This window comes from Propithecus coquereli, unplaced genomic scaffold (assembly GCF_000956105.1).
Source record: "Propithecus coquereli isolate 6110/MARCELLA unplaced genomic scaffold, Pcoq_1.0 Scaffold24, whole genome shotgun sequence".
Lineage (NCBI taxonomy): Eukaryota > Metazoa > Chordata > Mammalia > Primates > Indriidae > Propithecus > Propithecus coquereli.
In genome coordinates this window covers 1,446,789-1,470,347 of record NW_012147952.1, presented here as the reverse complement: position 1 = coordinate 1,470,347, position 23,559 = coordinate 1,446,789, and the positions used below count along the sequence as shown (strand labels likewise).

The 23,559-nt window shown below is 31.8% G+C and overlaps 1 protein-coding gene across 6 annotated transcripts in view; it reads right to left on the bottom strand.

The window, feature by feature from the left end:
- Positions 1-23,559, bottom strand: part of RIMS1 (regulating synaptic membrane exocytosis 1) — a 482,695-nt gene that overhangs the window by 151,996 nt on the left and 307,140 nt on the right. For all 6 annotated transcript variants that reach the window (XM_012646050.1, XM_012646051.1, XM_012646053.1 and 3 more), the window contains 10 exons: positions 20,564-20,631; positions 18,230-18,340; positions 16,500-16,599; positions 12,333-12,456; positions 8,987-9,033; positions 6,954-7,066; positions 2,950-3,080; positions 2,321-2,492; positions 2,041-2,194; positions 891-962 (listed from right to left, as the gene is read on the bottom strand). In XM_012646050.1, the coding sequence (XP_012501504.1) occupies positions 891-962; positions 2,041-2,194; positions 2,321-2,492; positions 2,950-3,080; positions 6,954-7,066; positions 8,987-9,033; positions 12,333-12,456; positions 16,500-16,599; positions 18,230-18,340; positions 20,564-20,631 (1,092 nt within the window). The remainder of the gene's footprint in view (positions 1-890; positions 963-2,040; positions 2,195-2,320; positions 2,493-2,949; positions 3,081-6,953; positions 7,067-8,986; positions 9,034-12,332; positions 12,457-16,499; positions 16,600-18,229; positions 18,341-20,563; positions 20,632-23,559) is intronic.

Here is a 23,559-nt window from a genome sequence, read left to right as displayed (position 1 = left end):
ACTGCCCTCAAATGGGGGCTTTCCATCTGAGAAATTACAAAAATTAAGGGGAAACTTGTCAACATTGTCTTGAAGAATTGCCTGTAGTAATTCATATTTGTACGTCCAAGGATTGTCTCTTTAATTTCTTCTTATTTGAATATTTACAATCTTTTCATTAGTAAATCAAGAAAATAGTATAGGATTAGTGCCAAGAAAGTAAGCTTTTAATATTTGATTTTACACATTTTCCTGGCAAAAGTCAGATGAGAAACAGATTTAAACTGCATGACGTCATAAAACTTTATTAACTTACACAATTACAAATAGATGTTGACTTTAAGAGAATACTAAATCTTTCTAAAGCATTTTCTTATTTTTAAACTACACACACATTCTAGGTATAATTAGCGGTGAACACATCACAAAAAGCATTAAAAGTTATAGCCATGCCACATGCAATTTTAAACCCTGCCATGCATCTTTCTCAGTATATTCCATGGAAGGCTACATTATTATCAGAAGTGAAGGAAGAAAAATCATAGAAATACAAGATAAAACACAGGAGAACAGAATTTTTATTTAATAAAATTAACCATATCCTTTCAAAATCAAATTCGTATTTTCACTTATGCGCAGAGCATTGTGAAATAATGATTTGTTTCATCTAACTAGCCATACTTCTAAGGAAGAATCTGACTAAATCAAATAAGTGGGGAGGCTAATTAATAAAGACGACTCCATTTAAAGCTTTCTTAGCAATTTGAAACGCAAGTCACCATGGAATAATATAATACTGATTTCTCTGTGCTATAAATCTTCAGTTTAGTATCCGTGAGAAGTCTGGAAGTTGACAGTGAAAACAAGCAAAGCAGCACAGGGAAGCAGGGCCATGCTCTTCACCCACGCACCTGGAGGAACTACTCCAATACCATCATCAACCTCATAATCTGAGATGTCACTATCACTGATTCGCTGAGATCCTGCACAACAGTAAGGCAAACAGATACCTCTGTGTCTGGTTGGTTTATCAAATGTAAAGGACATGGTCAAATTTTTAAAAAAGCTAATTACATTACTACTGAATACTTTTGAACAAGAATAATACGAAGTCAACACAGAGCTATTTTTTAAAGAAACATTTGTTCTCTAAGGATAACATTTTCTCAGTATTTTCTCCTTATAACATTACACTAAAAACATAACAAAGAGACTTTATAGAATAAGATTTTGACATTTCAGATTATTCTTCAATTAAAATATCATATTAAAAGCCTATAGCAAAGTGTATATAATACAATATTTTCTATACAATTAAGTGTCCTCTGCAGTTCCGAGAGGATGAGGCTGAGTGAAAAGGTTCAAAAAGACCTTTCTTGGCTGGAGTTCTACTGGGCCCATATTATGGAAAGGGCATCAGAGCCTTTTATAAAATATTTATGTTTAGCTTCCAAAATTAGTCATTATACTTCATTAAACATTAATTTTGAGGAAACGATTGATCAGAGAATCACTAACATGAAATATCCAATTATATGAGAAAAAAAAATTTGGTTCCAGATTACTAAAATGAGGCCTCTAAGTTTCAGTTGTTAAATTAGAGATTTAATTATAACTCAAAAATATGGCTATGTACAGAAAAATATTTTTTCCCAATCACTGGATAAATAACAACAAACATACTTTCTAATGTTTTAAGCATATGTCTTGTAAATAATACTAAAAATACCCATGACCTATAAAGTTATTAACACCCTACATGCAGCAACCCATCAATAACGTTGGAAATTATTCTGTCAGTTACGCAATCAACAACTCAACCAGTCTTGTGCAAGAATTATAATTCAGAGATTTTCAGCTTTCAACTCTGAAATTACTCTATTATATTATTTTCATCATGAAATGGAGAAAATAATTATGCTGAATTTCTTTATATAGATGAATAATTTTCTAATACTTTGATCTCTAATAAAACATCTGAAAAAACATCTTGAATGTTGATCTTGAATTTCATCATTACAACATAATTACTTTCTGGTAACTAAAAAGACCTTAACCTACTTTGTAGTTTTTTGCTAGAACTTTCTCCATGAATGTGTCGCCTTGGCATGAAAGGTGATGGCTGAGGCAGAGGTAGTGAAGATTCATCATGTGTTTGAAGTTTATACCAATGCGGTTCATCATCTAAAAGTGCTGTCTCCAACTCTATGAGGATCTGAAAGGGTAATTCTCAAATAAGTCAAGTACCTTTACCAAAATGTAACATAAAAGTAATCATAATTAATAAATATCACAAGAACTTCATTAAGTATTTGAACTGAATCTTTACAATATACATCACCTCTCCAAGAAATTCACTTTCTTCTTCTTGCACTCTTGGTTGATCCCATACAGTTATTTCTAACATTCGTTCTCTAAAATCTCTACGATGTACATGTGAATAGACAAAAGTTTGATTCCATTTTGGTTCTAGTACTTTCTTTACTGTTTTTGTCCTCCTTTTACTTTTATCACTGAAAAATAAGTATGTTTTGTAAATAAGAAAGCAAAAACAAGTATATGCTGCCATCTACTGTGGTTAGATGTAATATCGCCACTGGTATTTTTACCATTTTTAATTTATAACTTTTTAAAAGTCTAAAAGACTATAATAATATTCTAATTTCATTTACAATATAAGCAGTAGTTAAGATAATGACACACACAAAGATATATTATAAACGTGTCACTATCAAAGATTAATATATGTATAAACAAGGACATTTTTTAAATTGGCAGGTTAATTTCAAATAAACACATGACTTGAGGGATTTTTTTTCAGGTACAATGTAGTTTATTCCTCAGACAGAGTTATCTATCATCCTCAGAGAGAGTTATCTATCACATTTTCAAAACATATACCAAAAGAGGAAATGCTACCTTTTCTATTAGTATAGATTTTAGCATATTTTTTCTAATATTATTCAGTACCTTCTATCTGGAAGAAAATACATTTTTACATAAGGATTCCTGGGACGCCCATCTACTCTAGAGGGTAGATCTGTTGCTTGCAGAACATTTACAATTAATTGGTGTCCCACTTTATCATACCACAGCTTCACCTAAAAGCAATGCAGAAAAGAATTATTTTTTGTAAAAATCATGAAGTATTATAATTTACATAAAATAATATTAAAATTATATTTGAAGAAAGAATTACAATTCAGTAGAATTAAAGATATTTCTGAAAAGAATACCAGTTTGAAAGTATACCCAGTTAGAACTTGACTTTTCTCTTTGAGCACTTTAAACATAACTCACAACTGGTAGGCCTGCAGTGTTAATATATACTCTCATATATCATACTATAACAATAAAACTAATGGTAAAACTTTAAAAAACTAAGAGGAGAGCAGGATATTGAAATCATTATCCTTGTTTTTAAATGCTAAACATGAGTTTGGTGATTATAAGTGTCTTAATTGTTATAGCGTGGCTAAATGCTTTTTCTAGTGCCAAAGGTAATTAAGATAAAATAATAGTTTCAATATTAGAAATATCAGGTCATTAAATATGAAATGCCTAATTTAGAATCAAAAGTTTAGCTTATTATATCTCAAACAAGAAGTAGTACAATTAATCAAAATATGTGCCTAATCTATTGGCACAGTTTTGCCATCTTAACAGTACCAGCAGCAAAGAAGCCTGGAGAGCAAGTGGCGATGAAATCTCAAAAGATGTTTTCCACAGCTTGTTGGGAATTGAATATTTTTCCTTGCAAGAAGTGGTCCAAAGCCTGGAAGAAGTGGTAGTCAGTTGGAGCAAGGTCTGGTGAATACGATGGATGACAGAGAGTTTACAAGTCTAGCCCCTATAGTTTGAGCAGTGTTGTTTCTGTGACGTGTGATTGAGTGTTGTTTTGCAAGAGGATTGGCCTGTCTCTATTGGCCAATCTCAGCTGCTTAATTGCAAGTATCCTCATCATTTTGTCCAGTTGGATGCAGCAGATATCCGCTGTATTGGATTGACCAGGATTCATGAAGCTATAGTGGATAATACCAGCACTGGACCACCAAACAGACACCATTAGCTTTTTTTTTTTTTTTTGAGACAGAGTCTCACTGTGTTGCCCAGGCTAGAGTGCCGTGGCGTCAGCCTAGCTCACAGCAACCTCAAACTCCTGGGCTCAAGCGATCCTTCTGCCTCAAGCCTCCCGAGTAGCTGGGACTACAGGCATGCGCCACGATGCCCGTCTAATTTTTTCTCTCTATATATATTTTTAGTTGTCCAGATCATTTCTTTCTATTTTTTAGTAGAGACAGGGTCTCGCTCTTGCTCAGGCTGGTCTCGAACTCCTGACCTTGAGCGATCCACCCGCCTCGGCCTCCCAGAGTGCTAGGATTACAGGCGTGAGCCACCACGCCCGGCCACCATTAGCTTTTTTTGATGAATATTTAGTTTTGGACTATTTCAGCACTTCATCTTTATCCAACCATTGTGTCAAATGCTTGCGATTGTCAAAAAGAATCCATTTTTCATCACACATAACAATACTGTGTAGAAATGGTTCACCTTTATATTGTGACAGCAAAGAAAGACAAGCTTTGAGATGATTTCTCCTCTGATGCTCTTTAACTCACGCGGTACCCATCTATACAACTTCTTTACCTTGCCAATTTGTTTCAAATGGTCCAATATTGTTGGAAAAGTAACGTGAAACCTTGCTGCTAATTCACACATAGGTTGAGATGGATTCACTTCACTACAGCTTTCAGCTCACCATCATCCACCTTGGTCTCAGGTCGCCCATGTGGCTCATTTTCAAGATTAAAATAACCAGAATGGAACTTCTCAAACCATTGACGAACTGTGCATTCATAGCCACATTCTTCCCAAACACTTCGTTGATATTTAGAGCTATCTGTGCTGTATTGGTTCCACGACGGAACTCATATTTGACGATAATACAAATTTTTGACATATCCATGGCTTCACAAAAATTACTCTACAAAAAATTTGAAAGATAATTGCAAGCCAAACTGTGGGTTTGAAAGACTGAGGATGCAGCTTCACAATAAAAATAAAACAAGAAGTGTCAAAAGGAAACGTCACAAATATCAACTGTCAAACTTAGTACTTAAGGAAATTGGACATTTCATACTTAATAACCTAATATGATATACAAGGAGTTGGAAAAGATCAGAAAACAAATTTATGATGGGCACACTTTACAGCAGGCACTGCTAAGTGTTTCCTGGCATTTTTCTCATTTAAGTTTTACAGTTAACCTATAGTAGGCTAATTTTCATGAGAAAAGGGGGAAAGTACAAAGGAGGGCACAATACATAAATGAGACCTTCAAACTACTTCAGACTATTTGGTGAAGGCCAAATGATATTTCTACTAAGACTTTATGATAGTGAGACTTAGAAAAATGGGGAAATAGCATGCTGAAATACCATCGTCAAACTCCTAAGAATCAGAATCTGAGCAATCAGTACAATATTCACACTGGCAGTGGTGTTGATACCTTTAACAATGTTAACTTTAATGTTTTTTTCCCTTTAATTTAGAAGTAACTTTTGATTTTATGGTTGAATAAGAAATATAAGCATCTGTTCTTGATGGGTGTATGTTGGAACATACTTAAGAGTCATTATAACAAAATAAGCTAATTTGACACAAATCTTTTTTTTTTTTTTTTTTTTTTTTGAGACAGAGTCTCACTCTATCACCTGGGCTAGAGTACCCTGATGTCAGCTTAGCTCACAGCAACCTCAAACTCCTGGGCTCAAGAGATTCTCCTGCCTTAGCCTCCCAAGTAGTTTGGATTACAGGTGCAGGCCACTATACTCGGCTAATTTTTCTATTTTTAGTAGAGACCGGGTCTCCCTCTTGCTTACGCTGGTCTCAAACTCCTGAACTCAAACTATCCTCCCACCTTGGCCTCCCAAAGTGCTAGGATTACAGGCATGAGCCACCACGCCCGACTGAGACTAGTTTTTCATACTAAGGAACAGATTACGAATTCAAACCTGGATCTGTAAGAACCTATCTCTCTGGTTCCCAATTAATACAAGAGATGTCTTTTTCACAAAACCAAGATGGATTTTCATTCCTTTTTAAATATAAGTGGAGAGTATGAGAGTTTTACACACATACTGAAAGAAAAAAAGATGGCAGGGAAGATAAAATAAACACAATGCGTATGCAAAAACATTCAATATACCAAAAGTTAAAACCAAGACAGCTTTTGAAAATAGCAGTAAGCTTACATTTCTATTCTTTGTCTTATTAAAACCAAGAGAAAAGCAGCAAAGAGCAACTGTAGAAATCCACATATTACCAAAGGAGCAAAAGATCACTATTTGTAGAATAATTTGAAGCAAGTTATAATAACTTGAAGTCTTTAAATTATTAATACAAACATCCCATTTTCTACCATAACGTGGCTCTTCATAATAGTGAACCATAGTTTCTTTTCTCCATCTTCCTCCTGATCACATAATAGAGTGACAGTAAGGAAAATGATAGCTCTTTCAGAGTGCTATCAGTGGCAACAAAGAGTTTCACCAAAAGTTTTAGAAAGTTAAAAAAAAATTTTAATTTGGATTTCTCAGGCTCCAGGCTAATAAGGTTGTTAAGTAACTAGAACATGACTTTCTAAAATTATTATGTACAAACAAATATTTATCTTAGAAATTTTATGTATTAATAGCACACCAAAAATAATGGATTCTTTATTTACCTATGTTATAATTTATCAATTAATGTTCAGAGCATCTGGCACATTGTAGGCACTCAATAAATATTTCTGAATAAATATGGGAATAAAGAAATAACCAAAAATGCATGAAAAACTCTGATGGAATAGATTATGTTATCAAGTGACTATGTATTTATTGTGGGCTTCAAGGAAAGCCAGACATTTTTAAAGATAGGCTCAGACAGTGAGCAAATACTAATGGTCTCCAACATGTACAAAAAATACATACAGAAAGTTGCCCAGGCAAGACTTGTGGGGCATCTTTCAGAGCTCCAGGACTTGTTGGAGAAATAACAGAAATGGAAGGCCTTTCCATCTTCTGAGATTCAAAGGAACTTGAACCTAAAATGAGAAAAAAAAATCTAAGTAGTATTTGTAAGTGTAGGAAATAAATCATTTTTATAAAAAATTAAATACACCTGTTACTTATATAAAACCATAATTAATATCATTGATAATAGAACCCAATTTTAATGGAATAGTTGTAGAAAGTTATTATTTGTCATCTTTGGTTAACTGCATATTTTAAAGATATTTAAAATGATGTAACAAAATGCTATTTGTTTCAATTGGAAAGTACTGATCTACATTTCTGGAGGGCTTTGTACTGTATAGATTCTCGTATAACTTCACATATATGTAAAGGCATCATGCTTCACAGATAAGGAAGACGGTGCTTGTTATGTTAATTATCTTGGTTAATGGACTATATATTACGAACTGCCCCTACTGAGAAATTAAAATGAATGCATATATAATTTACAAGCCACACATTAACTTAGATTTCATCATTGTTTTAAAATCAGATATACCATCTCTCTTAGTTTTGATTTTATAAATGAATCTCTTGAACCTCTGAGAATGCTGCTTCTAGTAATTCACAAGTATCTTGTTTCACCCTCACATGGAGGAAGCTGGCTCTCCTCTCAGTCACTCCTATGAGGCTCTTCATTGTTAAAAAGTACCCTGACACATACAGCAGTAGAGAATGTCTACAGAATGCTATTACCCCAGTAAGTATAACCTTGAACTCACAGCCATTCAAAACTTAGTAAATCTTCATTGAGAAATACTATTTATGGAGCATTGCCTAAGGGTATGCAAGCCACACATTTTTTCAGTACTCATAATTTAGTCTAAATTAAGTCTTATGCCATCATTTTGTGTCCTCCAAAGACTTTTAACTTATGAAATAGCTCTATAAAATCTTTGTTACTATGTCTCTTTTACCTGCTATATTTAGAATTATTTTTCCCCTCAGATCTCAGAATAGGAATATTGTTGCTTCTAATAAGCTGTTTGTTTCTAATACATAGTAATCACGTTTTTAAAAATGGTATTAATACTATAAATTATGCAACTAGTCCCATTTCCCTCTTTGCATTGGTACCAGAAAGCTCAAAGCCAAATTCGGGACCATCTCTAGCAGGTGTGCAGACCCTGATGGTATGCATTTTTATATGCTAACCTATTCTGTTTCCCTGTTTACCCTACTCATATATTTTCTTCTTCCTTCTAATCACCATTTCTGGTTTCCCCCTAAATCACCTTGTATTTTCTATTTCTGTAAACTGGGTTCTGTAATAACACCTGGTGAATCAAGTCCAAGTATTAATTTAATGTCCATTCACTACAAGGCAAAGGTTGGAGTCATTTCCGCATTATCATTGAAAACTTCATTATTTGTCTATATATTATTGCACACAGTATCGTTTTCTCTCATCCAGAGTGACTTTAATTACCACACAGATAACTCTTTCAACCCTCTAGTTTCAATCTCTGGACCCCGTTATGTGCAGTGAAGTTTATTTCTACTCCACCCATTCACTTCCATGATCATACCGGACACCAGGTGATGCAGTATTGCAATACGTGCAGTTCCTTTGCTAGACTGCTCATGAGACTCAGCTGCTTCTCAATCAAACCCAATAATCCAGTACCACAATACATTTTTATGTAGAGCAAACAGAACTTTTACTGGTATATTAATTGAATTCTGTGAGCCTCCTTTCATGATGCAGAATCATATTGACAGTAAAGATTTTTGTATAGCCACAAAAAAAGAGAAGAAAAACCTTAGAGCAAAATGGAACTTCTCTGGGTTTCCAATGATTGCCATCATTGCCAACTCCCACTATCACTGGAGACATCCTTAGTACAGTAATAGAAATTCCTTATATCAAATATCTAAAGAAATGGCAAATCTTTACTTTTCAATTAGTTCAATACATTTTATAATAACAAAAGAAATCTTATACTCACTGGACTCCAGTGGAGGGTGGGAGCTTTCAGGAATCCGGGGAATGTCACTAAAAGAAACAGTTTATGGTGAAAATCTGATTAGCTAAAGGACCCAGCCTGAGGCAATCATAGTCACCTTACGTGATGTAAAAACTCCTTTTGGGTCTTTACAGGTGTGAAAATGGACAGAAGTTACTATTAATATTAAGGCAACTACTAATGTACATGAATGTCAAACACCACACAAAAAAAACTGCAATAAAAATAAGTTTTTATATATTTAATAGCAAAACATTTTAACATGACAACAATCAGATTAATATTGTGGCTGAAATCACCACAATATTTTTACTACCAAAACAGCAGGTTTTGGAAATAAAAAAATGTTAAAGGTAATATTTTACTTCGGTTCTAGAAAATCAAAATGACACAAATTTTACAAATCAGTAATATGCTTTACAAACACATCTGAAAGAGTTTACTGAATGAAAGGGATGGAAACATCTTGATAATAAAATGATATGGTGAATATCATGGGCAAAGTTAATAAAATGAAAAGAATGAATTGCTTTGGAAATTAAAAATGTTTCAAGCTTGCAACAAAAAAGCCAAAATATTTTATATATGTGAATATATAAAACATATACACATATATACCCTTTATAGAGATTCAAATCTCTATACTGAAGTTAGCTAAATATATGGCTATTTATTATATGGTTAGAAAGTGACTTGTGAGAACACTCATTCCTGCCACACTTACAAATTACTCTGAAGAAATATTTAATATCACCTCAGCTTAATCCATTACCCACTGTGACCTTAAGAACCCTGGATCACCTTGGCTTGGGTATTGTACTGCATAGGACTACTTTACCTCTCATTTTCCGAAGATATTTTTAGTATTAATTTAAGGAGATTAACAGATTGCAAATATTAACATGACATATTAAAGCAGACTGGAGTGAGCTAGTACCAACAGAATTATCAGCATATTTAAGAATTTCTAACCACTTACCTTGGGCCCTAACTTCACTTTGATTTTCTTTTCACTTTTCAGGGGAATGGAAACAAAAACACCTTTCTCTGATTGTTCTCTGGACTCCTCATTTTCGCTTTTTTGTGTAAAGTAATCTTCATAACCACCTACAATTTATACTTCTTACAGATGACAATACACACTATGCTGTGCATTTTATAAAATATATTTTATCATATATTTTTGTATGATTAACATTTTAAATAAAACAAATCATTATATGAATTTATAATTAATAGACTAATTTATATTATTTAAGACACAAGAAACTACCTATTTATCTTCTGGTATCTTCTTCTAAATTCATCTAAGCAAATGACAGTAAATTGTAAAAAATCCAGGATTTTTCAGATAGTATGACTTCTTCAATAATCAATTTCATAGTCCATTAGAATAACAGAATTTGGAACTCTAAAGCCAGGTACAGACTTTGAATTTTATGTGTCTGTGAAAGAAGGATGGCGAGGAAGTTGTTGAAGAAAAATTTAAGTGATTTTGAATCAAATTTATTTATGTTAATTGCTTTAGTAATATTTTCAGGCATAAATTTCCACTTGATGTTTACATAAGATTTCTTAATTAGTTCTACTCACAAGTTAGGTGGCAGAGTAATTTGAATAACTTTTATAAGCATAAAAGTCAAGGATATTGTATTTGGTGGATTCACAAAAATGGTCAATACCTCAAGATGGCTGATGCCTCTTAGACCATGCTGATCAATGTGTATGTAAGATATATTTGGAATGATTTCTGAAATCACTATGCCACTAAGTTATGAATAAATATTTCCATTCTGCTTTAAATTATAGTTGCTGAACACAACTACATTAAATATACTTATTAAAACATAGCTAGAATTATTCTTCTAGGGTTCTAATAATGTATTAATCAGAAAGTTGACATAGCTTTGATTATTATTTAATTATAATCTTTGTATTGCATATTCCTTTACATTTCATAATCCATGATCTTTTAGGGTTTGGCTATGCAGATGATTACTTCTTAAGCAGTTTTCATACAAAAGTAAAAATAATGTTATTCCAGTCTACTTTAATTGTCTGTTACTTTTGTAAGTCACCATGAATCAAGTATTTTAGCTGATTACTTTGAAACCACTATACATGTGAAAGTATGTGCAATGTGCACAATGCTTGATTTTAAATTTTATTTTTTATACTTTTGATTCATTTTCCAATTTACTTACCTCTTTTTCAGCCTCTTATTTACCTCAGCACTAGAACATATGTCATGGAAAACTAGCATAAATTATAGTGTTGTTATTTTAAAAATCTACATGGAAATGTACAATACTTCTGTAAATGTCTTAATTCTTAATAATCACCATTTAAAATTCGTTTCAGGCTTGCCCTTATTTTAGAATTTTATATATTAATATTATTCTTTGGTATATGATCATACATTTTCATTCTTTGAGAATTATAATAATTATACTTGTATGTTTTGCATTGACATATATTGATGAGGACAACAAAAATTTAAGGTTATCACTCTTTCAACATAAAAAGTCTTGAATTAATGGCTCTATAATATCTTGGAGAATAGGGAAAAAAAGAATTATTTTCAAGAATACATTCAAACATTAAGCCAACTATAATGAGACAGTTCAAAATGCCTTCCAAAAATGATAGACTGGCAAAATGAATATTTATTCTGGACTTTATGGGTTTGCCAGAAAAAGCTAACAATATGGGGGAAGCTATACACAGACATAGAAAATCTCCCATTGTCTGTAGATAATTAAATTATGCTGAAAATAGAGCTTTTAAAAATATCGCACCAATTATTATGATGAATTAAAATGTTAAAATATTTAACACTTCTTGCTTCATTTTAAAGAAAAGTTGAACATCCATGGGTAAAGATATAGAAAAAATATTCTATCCTCAGTGGAATAATAAAAAAGTTCATGAAGACATATGAAGTTATTAATATTTAAATATTACAAGAGGAGTTTGCTAGTGGTTTCCTTTAAGGAAAATATCACTTATTAAATTAGAATTACTAAAAATAAATAGTTCTGCCATTAAAAGAAAATATTTTTACTTTATATTTCACTTGTGAAAAATACATATCAAAACTTTTTGGTATTACAATTGTTAAATTGTGGAGCTTCTAAAATGTAGTGGAGAAAATTCAGTATTCTAGTTTAAAAAATTAAGAAATTTAAAAAATCTAACATGTATGCCCATAATTGATGAAAAAACTATCCATGTTAACATGTACTGTATGAATGTATAAAATTCTTTTTAAAACCCTGCTAATACATGTAATTTACTAAACTTAAAAAGTAAGTTTTTTTAGCCTTACCCAATAGGCCTTGAAACAATAATTTCAACTTGAGGTTCTGATTTTGATTCTAAAATAATGTTGTAAACTTCTTCATTTGTAGCTCCCGGCAGGGGTTTACCATTCCATTCTAGAACTTCATCCCCTTGAATTTAAAAAAAAGGGTATTTTTTTACCTTATATATTCTGTTTATTTTTCTTATCTTTTCTCTTTTTTAACAAAGAAATGCAAAACATATACAATTAGTTTAATTGTCTAGGCTCTGCTCTCAAAAGCAAATTTATTGCCATATAATGTCAGCTAAATGGTTCTTCTAAACACTTTTTTTTTTCTTTTCTTTGTTTTTCCTTTTTTCCCCCAGAATATCACTGGTCACTGGAAATAGTACAATACCAAACTACCTTTATATTTTGAGATATATCAGAAATAATATAAAAATAATCTCATGCTATGGGATGGAATTAGCACAGCCTATTTGGAAACATTAGAAAATAATAATTAGCAGCATGCCCTCTATATAATAAATGTAGGCGGCTCTATATCTTATTAAACTGTACATCAAATCCTGTTTTATTTTGGTAGAAACAGCAATTAACATTTATTAGCATGAAGTTTCCAATTATAAGTCATGCTTCATTGTCTTCACCAGATGCACAACAGAATAAAAATGCATGAAAGGATTTGAATTCACACCCATCGCAAGTAGCTATGGCAAAGTTACAAGCAAGCAGATGTAAAACTGTTGCATGACAGTTAACCCCCTTCCAGATGTTCAAAACACATATAGTCTATATATAATCTATATCGTGAACATTAAAGTACAAATAGGAAATATTTTAAAATTATAAAAAATTAACATACTACTTACTAGTCTGTTAAATATTCTAAGATTAATCAAGGGGAGTAATATGACATTGCATTAAAATATGGGCTAACAACTTATAGTTGTTATATCAACTAGAGTCTAGAGTTTTCACCATTTATCATTTGGAAAAACATTATTTGTTTTCATAAATATTTAAGCAGTTTTAGATCCCAAATGTTTCCTGCCCAGGGTCCTTCAATTCAAAATGGTAGGCTCAGCTGAAATATCGCAGCCTCAATAACACATTGAGGTGTCTTTATTTTTTGATGTTCATGTTTATTTTGTTGTTTTCAGTGTCTAGAACATTTTGGTAGCTAAATAAATATGTGTTGAAATATCGGGTCAATCATCATCATACATTTTAAAGCTAGATATAAACATAAAATCTTTTAATTTTTAGCTAGTTCTTTTTTAACAAGAGTAGAAAAAAAACTGTTTTACTAGTATTATCTTAAAGTAATTCTTTTTTTTCCCAAGTGTTTGTCTACTAAAAGTAAAAAGTAAATATGTGAAAAGCACATGATGCTGCTTTGTTTTTTTTTAAAATAGTATAGTTCTTACCAATATTTAAATAACTTCTAATAGTTTGCCCTAAACAGTTACTTAGAAAAGAATTTCAAACAGGCAATGAATACACTTCACTGTAAAAGAAAATGGAAATAAATCATTGCAAATTTATAATATATTAGGAATGTTTTCAAATTTTTTTTGACCAAGAGAAGAAATAAAGTTTACATCATGGCCCAGTACACATATATAATATGAATATGAATATATGTATGTATATGTCCACATACATACATGTATACTGGAAAATACTTATGAAACAATACTTACCCTGATATTTTCTATTCTATTATGTTATATTTCAATTTTTTTAATGATGGATACAAACCATTAAATTGATTTTACTACCCATGAGTTGCAACCAACATTTTGTAAAAGCACTGCATTATAAAATTCTCCTCTTTCTAGACATCAACCTGGAAGTGCAACTTTTTAATATTATCAAATTATCTTAACACATATGCTTATTTATTTACAGATAAATAACTCCTAAATCAGAATGTGATCTCTTTAACACTATTTATATATGGATAATTTCTTCAGGCAGGGATGTAGACAATGTGGGTACAAAGATGAATGTTACACTTTCTCTGTCTTTAAATTTGGAGGCAGAGATTAACACAAAACAAATAAAATATGTTATATACAATAACAAGTTCATCTGAGGAACAGAAATAGAGCCAAAGAGGTAGTAATGAATTATTGCTCCCAGTGGGGTATCAGGAACCACTTTAGAATTAAGGCAGCTTCAGATGAATTTTGAAAGATGGAAAGGACTTCAACAGGCAGAGCATAAGAGCAACAAGGTAGACAAGAGGCCCGCCCCTACCACATCTCATAGGTGGGAAACAGCTTGCCAGGGTCCTACAGACCAACTGGCACTGCTGGAGGGCTGAAAGTGTTAGTAAAGAACAAGGCTACAGAGCTTTGACATGAACAGATGACAACTAGGAGACACTGAAGGATCTTAATGATAAGGATAGAGTCAGTGCCACTTTTGTGTTTTCTATGATTAAATCAGTAGCAGTCAGTGCAGTGCACAGACTTAAAGGGTAGCAGGACTGGAGAAAGGTATAGCAGGATTAAAACAAGATTGCAAATGTTGAATAAAGGTCACACCAATAAAAAAATAGCACTGCAGTTTTACAGGCCAATGATGTTGATATGCAAATAGAAGAAAACGTTCCTAAATAATAATGTAAATCAAATAAAATATATGATTGAGTCTACAAAAACTTTACTATCTTCAAATACATAAATTGCTTAAAGTGAAATGTACACGTGTTTGTTTCATAGCTATTTAAGTTGAGCTTTTAACATTTTAGATTTAAGTTCTCAGGCTCTCAGCTCATGAGGGTATTAAATAAATGAAATTAATCACTAAGAGATATTTTATAAAGAACACACATTTGTTTGACTTCTTAAGTAATTTTGTGTTAAAACATAATGATAGTATCAAAAGCCATTGTGTTTATAATCTGATCTGAAAATTCAGGCTTTTGTATTTAAAGTTATATTGCATCAGCCAACAAGGAATTCTATATGTTCTGAGGCTTATTTTTGAATCATTACACAAAGACTCAGTTTATGGACAGTCATCCCTGATTGGGTTATTTTCTATTTCATCCTAACTGGTCCCTGACAAGAAACAAGAATGTGCCAGACTTCTGTACATATTCAAAGCTGTATAGTAGCTGGAGAAAAATTCCTGATTAGGGTTTTCTCCCCATACAATACCTGCATAGCAAGTTTCTATCAAAGAACAAAACCTAAAATGATTTTGAACTGATATTTTTGTAAACAATTACATTGAAAAGTCTTTAAGAGTCCTAGAATATTTTTCCAAAGTTCTCCAGAATTACAATCTTAAGGTTTAAAAGTTGAAAATATAGTGTGGAAATGTTCTCTTTCTATGTGTTATAGGTTACTGGTCTTCAGTTCCACAGTTCAGCCAACTGTTTTCTTTATAATTGTCTGGCAAATGCATAAAAAGATACTCTAACAAGATTTCTACCAAACTACAGTGGAGTCAATTGGAAGAAATATGTAATATGATTTTATCTAAAATAAAAAGTTAACAATTTACCAAAAATAGATTTTAAAATGTTACATCTAAATATATGGTACATTTAAATATATTAAATGATTTTACTGTGTTATGTTAAGATTTCAAGGAAACATAGATAAATTTCCAAATACCAAGAGGTAGCACATGCACAGGAGTACAATATATGTCACATTTAAAGTAACAAATACTTTATTAAATAATCTGTATAAGAAATGTGATTATGATTATTTTTTATAATAAACACTGCTCCTGAATAAGTTTTGGGATCACTATGAAAAACTTTAGTAATTACTATGGCTTAAAATATAAACTAACTAATTATGTAGTAATATGGGATTTTTTTTTTAACAAAGCTATAACGTTTTAGATTTGAAGTTTTGTAGCGATATTATGAAGCCATCTATAAAATGAGTAATTCTTCTCTATTTGCATCTATTTATTTTTATATAAATAAAAGAGATTCATACTCTCACTCTCATCAAATTGCTGCTGATGTATAGTTACTTATTATTGCAATTGGTAAGTATCCATATCAGGAAAAATCTTTATTCATGCATTAAAATTAGTGAACATAATTGACATATATAAATACATATATATACATATATATAAAACTAAACCAAAATTGAAAACCACCCACTCGTTCATACAGAATACATTGTTTAAATGTTAAAAAAAGAACTTTACCTGCTCTTAGGTGTCCAACTACATCTGCTAGGCTACCCTTCTTTACTTTGGTGATGAAAGCACCAAGGCGTCCTAAGTCAGTCATTTTTCCTCCAACAACCTGGATAATTACAAATTTGTAAGTTCCCAAGACTCACTTCGAAACATAAGTTTATTAGCTTGAGGAATTAATCCTACATTCTTTTATGGTGTATTTAAAATTTAGTATCGGCACATTAATGAAGTGAAACACACTTTCGAGTAAAGGAACTGGCAGTATAGTTCTGAAAATAAAACATCTCATTATATTTGAGATGACCATGTGTCCTAAGAAAATTAATGTGCTGATTTCTTAAAGTGACCTAACAGTAAAAGGGCACCATGAATAATGTATACACTTAGAAGACAGGTGCCAGGTCTCCCCTACTTAATATCAAACAGCAAGTGTTTGACACTACATTATGGTTCATTTTTTTAATCTTCTCAATTCATGCCTACCATTTGAATTATTATTTCTACATGAAGATAATGCCACATTGTCATATCATATTTTGCTCTCTTTTGCACATTTATAGCAGAATGTAGGTCTAAGATCATAGAAATTAAGGATTCAAGTCAAGAACAGGACACTTTGGGGAAGCTATTTACCATGGCGGAAAGCTTAATAGACTAAATGTATCTCTGCAACTGACCATCTCATCTGAAATATATATCTGTGATCTTATGAAATTCACAGTCTGTATTACATTATTGAATATTTAAAACTTTCACATGGCATTTCCACTACACCTAAAATTAAATACAGTGTACACCTGAGAAATTTCTAGGTTTAATTTCTCCCAATGCAGGGGCTCAAATATACATAATTAAAAGTGAAAGGAATATTATCAAAGGTTGAGGTTGATGCACAAATCTTAGGGACATACCAATTAGTAGAGGTGATCAGAATTATTTCATAGCAAGAGTAATTAATGGTAATAATCAGATAGCCACTATTAATAGCTGAAATTTTTTTTTAGTTTTGTCAATGGTTTTGAAGAGATCAAATTATCACACAACTGAAATACAATCTCTTGATACATAATAATGTTAAAGCAACATCTTTGAATGCTTTTTTAAGTTTCTGCAAGCAAATGAAACCATATGATTTAACACACATACACCTGCCCACATGGAATACAAGATATATATATATATATATCTGTATATGTGTATGTGTATATATGTATATTTTTCTACAATAAGGAATAATCTTTTATAATCTATCAGCTTCTCATTATATTTGTTAGAAGAGAATTAATATTTATAAAAGATAAATTTTACTCTTTTGGTATTACTATAAATACTACTGTAATTAGGAAACAATCCCTTTAATGATGTTTTATGCTGCTGCTCAAGCTATAATAAAGGTCCACATTATCTAACTTTACTATGTTCCATTTAAACCTTTTTAATGTAAAAATCATCCTGAACTTTAGATTCAGAAAATAACTTTAGTTTTCTTATATTTTACTGAATTTCCCTAACACATCTATATGCCATATTAATAAAATTATTGAAAATATTAACTCAGATAAAAATACTACATATACCATAAAACATCAATATAATAACAGGATATGTTCACTAGAAGAATTTCATTTTGGAGAGCAGGAGGAAGAGATATTTAAAAATCACTGTCAGAAAGTTTGTTGAATGCAGTCCATACTGTAATTCACCCTTTAAGAAACATTTTAAATGAGCATACTTACTTTTAGACCCAGTAATGCACCTGATTCTTTGGGCATAGTTGTTCTCTTGTTAAGAATAACACGTCCAATTAATCGGTCCCCCTCTTTAGATGGTTGCCACGTTACAGGATGCTATGAAAACATGAATAAAGTTGAAAAAGTAATATATACACAACGGAATCCTATTCAGCCATAAAAAGAATGAAATCCTGTTGTGGCAACATGAATGGAACTGGAAGACGTTATGTTAAGTGAAATAAGCTAGGAACAGTTAGCTAAACCCACATGTTCTCACTTCTATGCTGAAGCTAAAAAAGTTGATCTCATAGAAGTAAAAAGTAAAACACAGGATATTAGAGGCTGGGAATAGTACGGGGATGGGAGGGATAGGGAGAGATTTGTTAAAAAACATAAAATTACACCTAAATAGGAGGAGTAAGTTCTAGTGTTCTATACAACCGTAGGATAACTATAGTTAACAATAATATATAGTTTCAAATACCTAGGAGTAGGACATTGAATGTTATCAATACGAACAAAAGATAAATGTTTGAGATGACAGATATGCTAATTAACCTGATCTGTTCACTATACATTGTATGTATTGAAACATCACTATGTACCCCATAAATATGTAAAATTATGTGTCAACTACAAAATAAAATTTAAAAAAAAGGAAATAATAATGAGCAACTGGCATGGAAACTTACATTATTGAAAATATCAACCTAAAATATATTTTAAAATACCAAGGGATAGATAAATAAACTGTGGCAATGGAATGCTATTCAGCAGTAAAAAGAAGTGAGCTATTAAGCCACAAAAAGACTTTACAACTAATCATCTCATCTGAAATATATGTCTGTGTCCAGACAAGGAGGAGCCTTAAATGCATATTGCTAAATGAAAGAGGCCAATCTGAAGAGGCTATATACTGTATGATTTCAACCATGAGGCATTCTGGAAAAGGCAAAATTATGGAGAGAGTAAAAAGATCAGTGGTTGCCAGAGGCTCAGGAGGAGAAAGGAAGGGAGGGATGAATAAGTGGAGAAATTATTCTGTATGATACTGTAATGGTAGGTGCATGGTATTATACGTGTTTCAAAACCCATAGAATATACAACACAAAGAGTGAACTCTAATGTAAACTATGGACTTCAGTCAATAATAATGCATCAATAATGTCTCATCAATTGTAACAAATGAACCACACAAATGCAAGATATCAGTAACAGGGGAAACTGAGATGGAGAGGGAAGGAGTGAGGAGGTATATGGGAACTCTATACTTTCTGCTCCATTTTTCTGTAAACCTAAAACTGCTCAAAAAAAAAAAGCCTATTAATTTTTTCAAAAAGTAAATGGCATGCTTTCTTTCCTATAGACACATAATTATTGGTTGTAGCATGATGTAATTACCCCAGCTAAAAGACATTCTAGGCTGGGAACAGTGGCTCATGTCTGTAGTACCAGCACTTTGGGAGGCTGAGGCAGGAGGATAGCTTGAAGCCAAGAGTTCAAGACCAGCCAGAGCAACATAGCCAGACCCCATCTTTACGAAAACTAAAAAATTTAGACAGGTGTGGTAGCACATGCCTGTAGTCCTAGCTACTTGAGAGGCTGAGCCAGGAGGATTACTCGAGCCCAGGAGTTTGAGGTTGCAGTGAGCTATGATGGCACCACTGGACTCTAGCGTGGGTGATAGAGCAAGACGCTGACTTTAAAAAGAAAAGAAAGAAAAAGAAAGAAAGAAAGAAAGAAAGAAAGAAAGAAAGAAAGAAAGAAAGAAAGAAAGAAAGAAAGAAAGAAAGAAAGAGAAAAAGAAAGAAAGAAAGAAGGAAAGAAAAAGACACACTAGAGGAAATTATTTTGCTGGATTCTATCCTTGGTTTATAACAATTTTCACTTAGAACTACACTTCATTTGCAGTAGAAACTTACACTAAATATTTCTAAAAGTAGTTAGGAACTAAGTACAGCTTTTAAAAAATGGTTCTGAGGTTCTGAAATGGAATTATTGAAATTTAAAAACATCTGCTTACATAAAGAAAAATGATTCTGTATTTTGAGTTGCTGTCAATGTTCATATCCTCAACTATATAACATCTTAATCTCATTTATAAACGGTCATTATTCAATAACTGCTTTTTACTTCATTTAAAATTTGTTATAATTATTCAATGATAACAGATTTTTTCTTCAAAAATGTATACTGTCTTGAATGAAGTCAATATTTTCTCTAATAAAATATGTAATGAAGCAGAATAAGTTTACTATCTATCACATATCAGACAAAGGACAATGGACAGCACACATATTTCCTGAACTCCAAACACTGACTCTCCAGAAAGCTTACCGAACTAATAGGTGATGTTTCCCGGCTGTGCCACGTGGCAGGATCCAACCAGTAATAATCCAAGTCACCTGCACAGAAGGAAAAGAATGAAAAGTGTAATGGTGTTAAAGTGAAGAATGTATCACTTCAAGTATGACTTCTTCAATCTATAAAGTGTTATGATATTATAATGTTGAGTGTGTACATCCCAGAAGAATGCACACCTGTGTTATAAAAAGTTGCAACTTGAATCACTGAAATAAATATGTGCTACAAATAATGTGCTACTTCATACAATGTAAGGGCTACCTTTTTTCCCTCATAAATCAGTCTAGACACACACATAAAAACTGTGGGAAAAAACAGGGTTAATCTGCCCCTCTTAACCTCAAAGGACTATCCGCTGCAAGCCACAGCCTACCATCTAGTGACGCCGGCTGAAATTATATTCATCTGACTGAGATAAGTATTAAAATTTAGTGTCTCCCTTTCTACTCTTCTGAACTACATCACGTCTTTCAAAATTATTCTCTGGTCTTCTCTCATCAACTCTAAAATACGACACACCTTTTTAGGACATAATGATGAGTAAATTAAATATAAAGAATAACTTTTAGTAAAAGAATGCATACAACTGAGAGAGTATTCAATTTTACTAAAGCCATAAAAACATTTTAAAAGGCCTAGCTTTGTAAACATGAGTTTACAAACCTTTATTTTTAATTTCAGGCTTAAAAATATGATGCTAAAGAAAGCATCTGAGAAAAAAAGAAAAATATTAATGAAAAGTATCAATGCTTTCGGTATCTGTGTAAGATCAAAGGCCAGAGAAACAGTGGGTAACCTATGTGAAAATAGTGTATTAAGGAAAGCAGGGGAATAAATGAACTTTTATATTTTAAATATCAGATGAACTCCAAAATTTTTCTCTCTATGGATCTTGAAAGAGAGAAAAAAAATAAGGACAGTAAATAAAGCATGCCCGCTAATAACAAGATCTCTAACTGTTGGGAAAATATGCATGTCTGATACCTGTGAAGGTTGTAAGTAAAGAATTTTATGTAAATGACAGACATGGAAGATATAGGGTCTCTAAAAGAAATGCTAAAATAATTTTATTTATGTTTAAAATCTGCAGGCATAAAAATCTATACACTTCAATTTCTTAGGAGTTGCTTCCCTTTCCTTTTTACGTATCTTAAAAAGATTAAAGGCAAATGTTATATACACAGGTACTGCAATAAATACTGAAATTTTCTTCAAATATGTCATGTAGATGACACTAGTTTATGCTATGCAGGTTTAGAAATTGCATTAGCAAAAACTATATTCCATTAAAATTTACTTCATATAATCCATATCTTTGTCAAAATCACACACATTAAAATGTATACATGGCTTGGAGATTGTATTAATAGACTTATAAACTTCTAGTGGACCACCTCAGTTAATGGAATATAGAAAGTTGCAGAAGGAATTGTTTTTTTCTCTTTTATATTTACTGTTTATAAAGATTCACACGCTTATTTTTAAAGTAGCTCTGTCTTTAGTATTATGACACCTGTTCTTCCTGAAAGAAAAACTTTTTTTAACATTAATAAAATTTAAATTCCTAATAAAAATGTTATTATTCAAAAGGTAATTATTGTAATTTGTAAAAATTTATCCCTAAAATTTCATATGCATAATATTAAGACCTGACGAATTCTTAAATGCTGATTCATTCTAAAACTGTACTAAATTAATAGAACCACTGAGATATTTGTGAGGAGGTGGATTGTATTTCTCTGAAGAAGAAAAATTAGTCATTTAATTGAAAGCCGCTTTAAGAAATCTTTGAAGTAAAAAATAATGACAAAAATTCATCCTACTTTAAAGACTTCAAGAAAACAAAAGTTCATTGTGTCCCTCAATAACTTGATTTAGGTCTTAAAAACTATACCCTTTGGGATCCTTCTCTGGATCATGACCCTGTTCCTCATGTGGTGACTCAACTCTATGTTTCACCCACCTTGTCCTAAGTATATCTAGATATACCTATCTAAGGAACATTTACTGTGCAAAATGTGCTCCTTACAGGAAAAGAACCAAAAACTAATGTTTCTGATAAAATCCAATGGTTATACTCAATACTTTATTACAAAAACACTGTTTTCAAACAGTAGTACTCCGTCATTTATAAACTTTGTGGAATAATAATGTTGAATGGAAAGTCTAATTTGATTGATTTGTTATTGGATAGATACCTAGCTTGCCAGGTGATTCCAACGTGCAGCCACCAACCTTACATCATCCTGTAATAAATATAGATGCTGTATCTATTGAGATGATCATATGATTTTTTTTTTTGCTTCTGTTTATTTGGTGAATCACATTTGTGGATTTATGTATGTTGAATCATCCTTGCAACCATGGGATGAAGCTCACTTGGTCATGGTGGATTATTTTTTTGATGTGCTGCTGAATTTGATTTGCTAAAATTTTATTGAGGATTTTTGCATCTGTATTCTATTGGCCTATATTTTTCTTTTCTTGTTATGTCCTTTTCTGGCTTTGGTATCAAGGTGATTCTGGCTTTGTAGAATGAGTTGGAGAAGTTTCCTTCCTTCTCAATGTTCTGAGATAATTTCTGCAGTATGGTACCAATTCTTCTTTGTAGGTTTGATAAAATTCAACTGTGAAACCATCTGGCAAGGGGCCTTTCCTTTGTTGTTGGAAGACTTTTTATTACTGCTTCAATTTCATTGTTCATAATCAGTCAGTTTAGGAGTTCTATTTTTCCCTGATTAAGTCTTGACAGGTTGTGTGTTTCCAGGAATTTGTCCATTTCCTCAATATTTTGAAGTTTATGTGCACAGAGATTTTTATAGTATTCACAGATGATATTTTGTATTTTTGTGGTATCAGTTGCAATATCTCTTTTTTCATTTCTGACTGAGCTTATTTGGGTCCTTTCTATTCTATTTCTCATTAATCTGGTAAGAGATCTATCAATTTTGTTTATCTTTTCAAAGAAC